The 12,346-nt window shown below is 43.0% G+C and overlaps 1 protein-coding gene across 1 annotated transcript in view; it reads left to right on the top strand.

Moving 5' to 3' along the window:
- The window catches only part of LOC126251510 (fatty acyl-CoA reductase wat-like), a 225,445-nt gene that overhangs the window by 91,756 nt on the left and 121,343 nt on the right, over positions 1-12,346 (top strand). The window contains exon 2 of the mRNA XM_049951985.1: positions 9,948-10,054. Coding sequence (XP_049807942.1) covers positions 10,033-10,054 — 22 coding nt within the window. The 5' untranslated portion in view covers positions 9,948-10,032. The remainder of the gene's footprint in view (positions 1-9,947; positions 10,055-12,346) is intronic.

Below are 12,346 nucleotides of genomic sequence, written 5' to 3'. Positions count from 1 at the left end.
TCAACTTAATGCCTCTACTCATTCCTGAGAAAAAGGAGTCTAAAGCGACGGACAGACAGACAGACAGACAGAATGACTAAATGACTGGCTGACAATGGTTAAGTGACGGACAGACAGAAACACAGACTGAATGTCTGGCTGACGGACAACAATGCGATCCCGTAAGTGTTCAGTTTTTACCCACTGAGTACATAACCATAAAAACCCATTGCTTTCACCGTCGCATGCTTTCGCCAACAATTTCTAATACACTAAAAAAATCTAAATTAATAAAAAAATGTGACACATGACAAAGACAAAATATACAGGAAAATAATGCGCCCTTGGTGGAACGTTTTGTGCCTGTTGTCCCTCCACCAACGGCAAACAGAACTGCAATACGGGATTTGATACTCTCACATGACAGCAACAGACCTTTTACACAGTCCCTTTACACAAGCGAGACAACTTGTCACAAAATTTGCAGCGTGGTATCGTGCCCCAGTCGTGAGCTCGATGAGCAGACAGCGACAATCATTCACCAGGCTAAATTGCGACTCATCCAATAAAAAGGATATTACCACACAGTCCCTGGAGTCACTTACTTTGAGCAAGATTCTGTATTCATCGAACACAGAGAGTAACCTCTCAACTGCGACGACACGTAATCCAGTTGGTAACGTGTGACCAAGCGGATGCAAGTGAGGACAAGTGCTGCGCCGTTTGGACGTCTTCCGACACTTAGGGAAAGAAAGCCATCCAGGGGTTGTATTTTACCTCGTGGTCGTCTTTGCTCGTTGTGCAGATGAGCTTTTCTTCCCTCATTGTTCTTCGTGAACATGAAATGAGGCTAGCTGTCGTGACTGTGAATATAAAATTAGAACAAAAGTAGTATTCACAGAGACACACAAGGAGTCGTACTTGACATGTTTCACTGCATGGAACAGCAAACAGCCCTCATGCATCTATATAAGTATTGCCACCTGTCGAGCATTTATCTTGTACATGCGAATTTACGTACTTCACGACTAAAGTTTACTTTATTTATTAATCTAACATGTTTCACCCAATTATTTTAACTGTCTTCAATAACTTACAACAGAAATCATTATTATGATTTCACGTTGTTGTCGTTCTCTATCTGGCAATGTTGAAGCTACACATAATGGTTCCCAAAATGTTCGCTGTGACATTTAGCTTCCCTACGGTTCGGAAGCTATGTAAAAAAAAAAAAAAATGCGTAGTCACGTAGTCTGAAGAAATCTGTTCAGTCACAGTTCAGTCCACCTGGTGTTGCGATGACGTAATAGTTTTTCGTTAATCTCGAAGACCCCCTTAACTTACGGAGTGTACAAACCCTTAGTATAATTCCAGGTTACCGATTATATACAAAAATTGTTCACTATTATGTCAACTACTCAGTCATGATTGTATCCAATGTTAGGATACGGCGAATGGGATCTGGCTACGAGTGAGATCGGCTCATACATCAATTGTACTATGTATAGTGGAATGCTATTCAGAAAGGTGGAATCCGTGTCAGGTTAGACTAACATACACAAACAACAATAATCTACCCTGGAACGCGGTTCTCAGGGCGATATCAACTACGTATTACTTCTGTCGTGACTGTGAATATAAAATTAGAACAAAAGTAGTATCCACAGAGACACACAAGGAGTCGTACTTGATATGTTTCACTGCATGGAACAGCAAACAGCCCTCATGCATCTATATAAGTATTGCCACCTGTCGAGCATTTATCTTGTACATGCGAATTTACGTACTTCACGACTAAAGTTTACTTTATTTCTTAATCTAACATGTTTCACCCAATTATTTTAACTGTCTTCAATAACTTACAACAGAAATCATTATTATGATTGCATTGATACAAAAATTCTCTTTCTTAGCTGTGCTTTCAGGTAAACTTTTTGTTTCCCCTACCTAAAAGTAAAGTATGTCCATCAAATATTGCTTTGGACCCAAGATAATTTTAACGTTTGCTGATAACATCATCAATGAGAGGTAAACATCCTTATTTACGAATTTAAATGGCTGAATTTTAAACGTGGAATCCATGCAGTGTTTAGTTTAAGATCAATATCATGCTTCGGAGTTTAGTGCCGCACGGGATTAGCCGAGCGATCTCTGGCGCTGCAGTCATGGACAGTGCGGCTGGTCCCGGCGGAGGTTCGAGTCCTCCTTCAGGCATGGGTGTGTGTGTTTGTCCTTAGGATAATTTAGGTTAAGTAGTGTGTAAGCTTAGGGCCTGATGACCTTAGCAGTTAAGTCCCGTAAGATTTCACACACATTCCTTCGGAGTTTAGTGAAATTTACTTTTCAAGTAAGAAGTATGCTATTACGACGAGCAAAACATTCGGCTCTGGAGAAATAATATCAAAATTTGATTAATAATACTGAACATTTCAGGGGATTGATAAAATAAAGCTTAACTGCTGAATGTTAATTTTTATGTGTATTACTGAGGCGGTATTTTCAGTGCCGATATTATTTGTATGCTACATGGCAGATTTTTTTTAAAAGGAAAGCGTTTATGCTCGTAATTAGTCCTCTTGAGACGCTTTTTTTCAATCTTGTTCACAAACTCATGAGAAAGGAAGAAAGCTAACATAAATACTAATGTCCTACAATCACAACATGTCACAACAATTTGTTTACTTACAGTTACCAAAACTATTTCACTGTGTGAGTTGGTTGTAAATAATACAATTTCATGAGCATACGAGTATATTAATGTCTGTTTAAAGCGAAGGCAACAAATGAACATAGAAACTATTTAAGCGAACGGTGGACGTATAGCACACCAGATTGATTTTATTGACAGTGTGTCGGGCTAGTGAGAGAACCTAAAAGTGGAAGACGCGTGGGATCTTACATAACGATATGGACGCTGCTAGCCAAGCAGAGGTGACGGGATAAGTAGGCCTATATCCGACAGGCGGCCGAAAACCGTCTAATGCCATCGGTGTCCGACATCCGAAAGACTCTTATTCACCAGCGACATCACATACACGGACTCCGATATACGGGAGGAGAACTCTTTGAGCCTATCATATTCCACTGAGATAAAATTAGCTGACGATAACTAGGCGTAATCCTTTATTAACGCTCGTCACGAAGCATACTGGCTCCAGGTAATTCCATGACCTACTGCCAGAAAAGTAGCATGAACAGCTTCGTTGAAAACTAGTTTGGCTTCCGTACGGAAGTGTTCCTTTTTAGACAATCGTACGAGGCTGTTATAGCTATTCCTTATCTGAAGATTACAGACACTAAAATACTGCTGTTCAGGAGCAACTAAAATGGTATGGCGGGTCGGTGGGCGATTCAAGCAGCAAGGTCTCGAGATGGTGGCTGGAAGAGGCTTTACAGATTCGACATCTACAATAAATTTGTTAATGGTTGAAGATTATAATACAAACCAATCTTTTATTTGTTGTTTGGTACGGACATAACTGAAGTTGATACGCTATTACCTTCAGCCGCTTTAAAATATGGCCGGCCGCTGGGGCCGAGCGGTTCTAGGCACTTCAGTCCGGAACCGCGTGACTGCTACGGTCGCAGGTTCGAATCCTGCCTCGGGCATGGATGTGTGTGATGTTCTTAGGTTAGTTAGGTTTAAGTAGTTCTAATTTCTGGGGTACTGATAACCTCAGATGTTAAGTCCCATAGTGCTCAGAGCCATTTGAACCATTTTTTAAAAAATATGTTTTCCTATCAAGTTATACTGTGGGGACTACTATTCAATGCACGCTTTCCTGTAAGCACCTGAGCGAATTCTTAACCTACATTTGTTTTGTTTTGATTCCCCCCACTCTTTCTGTGGCTGTGAAAAGCCATGGAATGCGGTTATGTAATGAGGTGGTGGTGTCTGCGCGTGGGCGTGTGGGACCCCGAGAGTTGTTCCACACCGAAACCTCCTCAAGTGATTATTAAGGCGTAGCCTGGAATTACGCCGTAGAAGAGCGTGCCGGGACCGCATCATTAAGATTTCGTCAGCTTTTAAGCGCGCTGTTATTAGGCATAAAAACGACCAAGACTCAAGTTTCTAAGAGACGGGAAAAGAATAGTCGCGCAGTGAATGTGTTCCAACATTCTACTGATACTTTGTCTGCTTTAGCGCAAATCCAAATGGTTTCGATTACCTGGCAGTAAGTACTCGACTGACCCATAGACAGTGACCAGCATATAACTGTATGCGAATACATATATTTATTTAGAAAATGTGAACTAATTCCGCAAAAATAACGAAATTTGAGTTTACTTTTGGAAGAAATAGTCAGAAATGTTAGTTCTTAGTTGCAGCTTTAAGACAGAAGAATTTTATCTAACTCTTCCAGATTTTCTGAAAGTTTGTTTCTGTAAGATATTTCCACATTCAAAACGCAAAGAAGACCTACGTATTTGGCTATAGAGGTGAAATGTCGACAGAGCTTCCACTTTTTAATTTCTAATTCTGCTTTGCTCCTCGTAGTTGCTTGGATGAGCTGGTTCTCATGTTGGACGAAGGAGAAAGCGCGTTACCTCTTACATGATTATCTAACGAAACACTAGTGTGCAACCCTACCTTTGGCATTGCGAGATCCTAATGTCGATTAAGAATAATGTGCCGCCTATATAATCATGTTTCTAAGGCTAGCTGAATATCCTCTCAATGTGTCCAAATGTGAAATCATATAACTGATTTATTTAGGATGGAGATGGTAAGGCGAAGATAAATTGTCAGTACTCAACTTTATATTTAAACCTTAGCAGAGCGGAATCCACCGAACTATACTGAAAGCGCCAAAGAAACTGGCATAGGCATGTGTATTAAAATACAGAGGTATGTAAACAGGCAGAATACGGCGCTGCGGTCGGCAACGCCTATACAAGAAAATAAGTATCTGGCGCAATTGTTAGATAGGTTACTGCTACTACAATGGCAGGTTATCAAGATTTAAGTGAGTTTGAACGTGGTGTTACAGTAGACGCACGAGCGATGGGACACAGCATCTCCGAGGTACTGACGAAGCGGCGATTTTCCCGTACGACCATTTGACTAGTGTACCGTGAATATCAGGAATCTAGTAACACATCAGATCTCCGACATAGCTGCGGCAGGAAAAATATCCTGCAGGAACCGGACCAACGACGACTGAAAAGAATCGTTCAACTTGACAGAAGTACAACCGTTCCGAAAATTAATGCAGATTTCAACGCTGGGCCATCAAGTGTCAGAGTGCGAACCATTCAACGAAACACCATAGATATTGGCATTTAGAGCCGAAGGCCCACACGCGTACTCTTGATGACTGTACGACACAAAGCTTTACACCTCGCCTGGACCCGTCAACACCGACACTGGACTGTTGATGAATGGAAACATGTTGCCTGGTCGCACGAGTCTCGTTTCAGATTCGATCTACCGGATGGACGTGTACGGGTATGGGGACAACCTCATGAATCCACGGCCCCTGTAAGTCAGCAGTGGACTGTTCAAGCTGGTGGTAGCTCTGTATTCGTGTGGGGCGTGTGCAGTTCGAGTGATATAGGACCCTTGATACATCGAGACACGACTCTGATAGGTGACACTTACGTAAGCATCCTGTCTGATCACCTGCATCCATTCATGTCCATTGTGCATTCCGACGGACTTGGGCAATTTCAGTAGGACAATGCGACACCTCACACGTCGAGAACTGCTACAGAGTGGCTCCGGGAACACTCTTCTGAGTTTAAACACTTCCTCTGGTCACTAAACTCCCCAGACATTAACATTATTGGGCACATCTGGGATGCCGTGCAACGTACTGCTCCGAAGACATCTCCAACCCCTCGTACTCTTACGGATTTATGAACAGCCCTGCTGCACCACGAGTACTTCAAATATTAGTTGAGTCCATGCTACATCGTGCACGACATTAATACAAATGTTACGTTGAACACTATTACGTATCATAAGCTGCATACCAAGGGATTACTGTGGTTATCAAAGCTGTAGAAACCGGAACTGCACGCTCATGAGCCTTACATATCCGTTGCGTCAGAGCTCTTTTGCCACCGACTGAAACTAGAATGCTGTGATCGCTGAACGTGGCGAAATGCATCTGCCGATGCAACCTTGAGCCAGTTACCGTGACGCTGTGTCAACAGTACGACCTGCACCGGTAGTCGGAGATGTGCCAAGGCCGTCTGTCGTCGTCATCAGCTTTAGCGCTAGACACTACCGCTGCGAATTAATGTCTGATATATATACAGAACCTTGCTAGCATACTGGAGTGTGACGCTCGCGACTCTGCGAACTACGATACAGAACACGATTTACATTTATTTGCTGTTACATTTGCGTAGCGGTCGATGAAAGTGGAAACGTAATTGCTTCTGAATTACGGGAGTGGTTGATATAATCCTAATAAGTAAGCCAGCAGACGCGAGAGCAAGTTCTAATTTTGGGTCTAGCCTTTTCGTTTAGCTTTTTCGTAAGGTAATTGACACTCTTAAACCTTACATTGATTTAGTGTGAAACACTATAGCAGTATCAGTTCGTGAAGACATTACCAGAAAATCTTTAGTGGTTAGTGGAACATGTGGTGTCACCGCCAGACCCCATACTTGCTAGGTGGTAGCCTTTAAATCGGCCGCGGTCCGTTAGTATACGTCGGACCCGCGTGTCGCCACTATCAGTGATTGCAGACCGAGCGCCGCCACACGGCAGGTCTAGAGAGACTTCCTAGCACTCGCCCCAGTTGTACAACCGACTTTGCTAGCGATGGTTCACTAACAAATTACGCTCTCATTTGCCGAGACGGTAGTTAGCATAGCCTTCAGCTACGTCATTTGCTACGACCTAGCAAGGCGCCATGTTCAGTTACTATTGATATTGTAAATAATGTATAGACAAGAGCTACGTTCAACATTAATGGATTAAAGTTAAGTATTCCACCAGCTACATCCTTTTTTTCTAGTCTAGATTCCTTGTCCTGTTCCAGACCTCACGCCAGCCTGCGTGAGCTAAAACGCGTGCCTTTCTGCTTCCTCTTACATTAGTGGGTTGGCCCTCCTGCCAATCCACAACAGAACATATACTAAACTATCTCTAGAACATCATATCTGTACGAAGCTACAACTTAATACACTGTGTTGATCTTATATAGAACAGGTCATCACTTGATAAACAGGTATAAACATCCAATAATATGGATGTCAAACTGAAACATCATTCCATTCTTCAAGTGAGGATGAATGCGAACAGCGATTAAGAAAACAAGCTCGTGTTCGCAAACAGCTGTACACAAAATTTCCGTGCTATCACAATTATATAGATTTGCTATGGATTAAATAGATAAATGCATTTCGAATAAATTCTAGGATGGTTCCCAAAATGTGCCCATGACAGTAAACGCCAAACACAACATTACTTTTTTCGTCTTTTACTTCAGTTCAGCGCCCAAGGATTAGATCCACTATCTAGATAGATGAAACAAAATCAGACCCAATAAGCCTTTTAACATTTTTTGCAAAAGATGTTGTTTAGCGAGACTGTTAGCTTCAAGGTGTTTTGCAAAAAACGAGTCGGTAAGAAATAGCCTACACGAGAGGAAATGCAATGTAATTCCCATCTATTGACGGATACCTGCAGTATTATTTGACAATAGCATTAGTGGTGCACAAGAAATGTTAATATTATAACTCCGATAAATTGCTAACATCGTTCAGACGGGCGCAAACTGGCACAGGCTTGTCGATATTTACTGTGTGGGAAGCGGTTCAAAGGTAAAATTCTATGGATGTGGATTTTCTTTCCTTTTGTAAAATAATTATCACCATGATGGTGAGCATGTAAACTACCTACTAACAACGATCCCGTGTGTTTGCGTCACCTACTAAACCGTAATGATGGAAAAATACAGACATGAATAATGCGATCGTAACGGATTTGTTTGGTTGGCGAGAGTTGAACAAGATATTTGCAACAAACTCTACAGGAAATATGTCGCATATCATGCGCAGTACAACTTTTAAAATTCATTTCAAAGATGTTCTAGCGAGATAGCGGAATGTTTAAAATATTAGACCTATGTATGGAATAAACGGCGTGCAAACCTCCATCACCAAGCAAGATTTCGACTTACTAGTAGGTTTAGCAACAAGTCAGATGAAGTTGTTCCTTTTACTGGTGAGAAAGCTCTCTTTTTCGTCAAATCATGTGAATGTATGTACCACCAAACTGACTGTTTTGTAACATACTGAGAGATAAATCTTTATAGTGTCTCCTAATTAGATTTGAATTTATATCAAGAATTGCAGCATACTGAGAGTCCGTGATCAAATATACCCTACTGACCATTAAAATTGCTACACCACAAAGATGACGTGCTACAGACGCGAAATTTAACTAACAGGAAGAAGATGCTGTGATATGCAAATGATTAGCTTCTCAGAGCATTCATACGAGGTTGGCGCCGGTGGCGACATCTACAACGTTCTGACACGAGGAAAGTCTCCAACCGATTTCTCATACACAAACAGCAGTTGACCGACGTTGCCTGGTGAAACGTTGTGATGCCTCGTGTAAGGAGGAGAAATGCGTACTTATCGCGATTGCAGTTTATCGTATCGCGATATTGCTGCTCGCGTTGGTCGAGATCCAATGACTGTTAGCAGAATATTGAATTGGTGGGTTCAGGAGGGTAATACGGAACGCCGTGCTGGATCCCAACGGCCTCGTTTCACTAGCAGTCGAGATGACAGGCATCTTATCCGCATGGCTGTAACGGATCGTGCAGCCGCGTCTCTATCCCTGAGTCAACAGATGGGGACGTTTGCAAGACAACAACCGTCTACACGAACAGTTCGACGACGTGTGCAGCAGCATGGACTATCAGCTCAGATACCATGGCTGCGGTTACCCTTGACACTGCATCACAGACAGGAGCGCCTGCGATGGTGTACTCAACGACTAACCTGGGTGCACGAATGGCAAAACGTCATTTTTTCGGATGAATCCAGGTCCTGTTTACAGCATCATGATAGTCGCATCCGTGTTTGGTGACATCGCGGTGAACGCACATTGTAAGCGTGTATTCGTCATCGCCATACTGGCGTATCATCGGGCGTGATGGTATGGGGTGCCATAGGTTACACGTCTCGGTCACCTCTTGTTCGCTTTGAACAGTGGACGTTACATTTCAGATGTGTTACGACCCATGGCCCTACCCTTCATTCGATCCCTGCGAAACCCTACATTTCAGCAGGATAATGCACGACCGCATATTGCAGGTCCTGTACTGGCCTTTCTGGATACAGAAAATGTTCGACTGCTGCCCTGGCCAGCACATTCTCCAGATCTCTCACCAATTGAAAACGTCTGGTCAATGGTGGCCGATGATGAACTGTGGTATCGTGTTGAAGCTGCGTGGGCAACTGTACCTGTACACGCCATCCAAGCTTTGTTTGACTCAATGCCCAGGCGTATCAAGGCCGTTATTACGGCCAGGGGTGTTTGTTCTGGGTACTGATTTCTCAGGATCTATCGCGTTCAAATTGCATGAAAATGTAATCACATGTCAGTTCTAGTATAATATATTTGTCCAATGAATACCCGTTTATCAACTGCATTTCTTCTTGGTGTAGCAATTTCAATGGCCAGTAGTATACATTGAGAGGATTAGTCATTCATGTGGCATGTGAGTTTATGATAAAAATGTTTTTCGAGAGCTGGTACACTTCATACAGGTTCTCCTAGTCTGCATTTAAATCCGATACACTTAAATTATTCAGTTTCTGTGTAATATTTACTTAAAGCGTCTGATATATCCGCTCATTATCACCTTAAAATTGAGTCAGGCGGCATGGAGTCTCCTAGTTACAAGGTTAATTAAGAAATTGAAAATTTTAGTCTGTCTGAACAAACAGTTAATTGAATTTTTCAATGGGACGAAATGTCAATTCCTGTGTTGCAGGTACAACCGTAGCAGGAGACGGGAGTGACGCCCACGTTGACGCAGCCTGTACACACACATCAGCAGCTGAGAGCCATCCATTAATATGAATTATCTTTTGGAGCATCGTAAGTTCATGAAGTTTCTCGTCTCATTTCTCGAAACACAGAATTTATTTTATTTCTAAAACAACTTCAGTGTTTAATAGTTTCTACTTCATGTAAATTTATTAATCCTCTGCGACATGAGAGGACCGGTAACAATGTTATCCAAACACCACGGAACCTCGATATGCTCAGTAAACTTGGTTTAGAAAGTAAATTGCAGTAACAGTAACAAGTGGACCCACGAAACCAACTGATAATAGTGTTCTGATGATATGCGCGAACACTGGCTGAGACCCTGCTTTTCATTATTGTCACCATCAGTCAGTAAGGAGGAACTCTCTCTGTCTCAATGTTTCTTCCTTAACACCTGGTGGCGCTATCCTTCACCTAATAATGTCGCCTGAAAGTCCGATACTCGACTAGCGCGTGATATTTGTGTGTTCAGGCTTTGAGAGTGAGACTGCTGACAAATGATCGGGATGCAGGCTTGTCGCTGCATTCGTTTCTCCCATGCCCCCCCCCCCCCCCCCATAGTTTTGACTTGTGGACTCTGAATGAGGTAGCAACTGTAGGAACTACAGTTTTGATGCTGATGACGTTTGCTGAGAATGGTTTGCCATTCATAGCTAGCAACAAGCATGTTGTAGAGCAAATGAATCAGAATATGGAGGTAGTAGTAAAACTAAATTATTTTGGTGGCATAATGCGGATTACTTGGCTGGAAAATGGCAGCAGTTGATGAGCAGCAAAAGAGAAGCCAGTGGGCCAAATAACGAGCTTTACAGGCAGCAGAATAAGGCCGTTGCAGAAGTAAGTTATTGTAGTGTTTAGGCTGAAGAAGGATTCATCAAATGACCAACACCCATCCACAACTCCATAGACTTGCTGAGTTAACTTGGAATGATTGCTCATTGTAGTCTCACAGTTACGAAGATGTAGCCGCTTTTTCTGGTGCTGCGTTTAGTGTATGTGTGTGCTTGGTTGTTGTTGTTGTTGTTGTTGTTGTTGTGGTGGTGGTGGTGGTGGTAAGTCCCTAGGGGACCAAACTGCCGAGGTCATCGGTCACTAGGCTTACACACTACTTAATCTGGCATAAACTACTTACGCTAAGGACAACACACACACCCAGGCCCGAGCCTTCGACGGCTGGAGCCGCGCGAACTGTGACAAGGCGCTCCAGACCGGGTGGCTACGCGGCGCGGCTGTATGCTTGGTAAATATAGCAATATTCAAAGAGTTTCTGCAGCAAATACGGAGGTAGAGAGAAAGTTCACTTAAATAAGAGCTTTTGTAAAATCTAGTCATATCTAAATGCACTTGATAACAGCCAGAGCGCAGCATACGTATTATCTTCAGGGGGAAAAGACCATACAAACAGAAATAGAGGGGAGCCTACCTCAACGATAGTTGACTGGGATACGCAGAATAACACGTGTAAAGGACGTCGATAGCTCTCGGTGTCCTGGGTGATGCTGTTGTTTCTATGGGGATGGAATACGTAGAAAGTTCCTGTGATAATCGGCAGGCCTTTCAAACCAGATGATGGAAATACATTCTAAGACAAAATAAGAAAAAATGAAAACGACATTCCACGAAAACATTATCCGAATGGGACGAAAATCGATAGATGTGATGCAAATGTACAGACAAACAGATGATTACAGTTTCAGAAAAATTAAGTGATAGATTCGAGAGAAATAGCTTCACAAACTGAGCAAGTCCATAACACGTTGGCATTGACTGACAGTTGTTGGATATCCTCCTGAGGAATAGCGTGCCACATTCTGTCCAACTGGCTCATCAGGTCGTCATAATCTCGAGCTGGTTCGGGCGCCCTGCCTATAATGTTCCAAACGTTCTCAATTTTGATCCGGTGACCTTGCAGGCCAAGGTGGAGTTTGGCAACCACGAAGACAAGCAGTAGAAACTCACATCGTGGGCGGGCGAGAATTATCTTGCTGAAATGTAAGCCCAGGATGGCTTTTCCCGAAGGGCAACAAAAGGGGGCGTAGAATATCGTCGACGACCCACCGTCTGGGGCGTCTCCACACAAGTCTTTGCTGGTCATCGGACTCACTTCGAAGCGGGACTGAGCACTGAGGACTATTCTTGTCAATGAGATTCCACGCCGAAGACGTGTCTGGGACACCCCGAACAGCGCTGAGTGTCGACTGTCATACGGCCCGACAAATGGGAGTGACAGTCAGAGGTGGCATTTCTTTTCATAGCGGGACCTTTTAGGTTGTCGACAGTGGCACCGTTACAGTACGACGATATGCCGACGATATTCTACGCCCCGTTTTGTTGCCCTTC

The sequence above is a fragment of the Schistocerca nitens genome, chromosome 4 (assembly GCF_023898315.1).
Source record: "Schistocerca nitens isolate TAMUIC-IGC-003100 chromosome 4, iqSchNite1.1, whole genome shotgun sequence".
NCBI classification, from domain to species: Eukaryota; Metazoa; Arthropoda; class Insecta; order Orthoptera; family Acrididae; genus Schistocerca; species Schistocerca nitens.
Note: the sequence above shows the minus strand (reverse complement) of the source record. Positions and strands in the feature narration are given on the sequence as shown.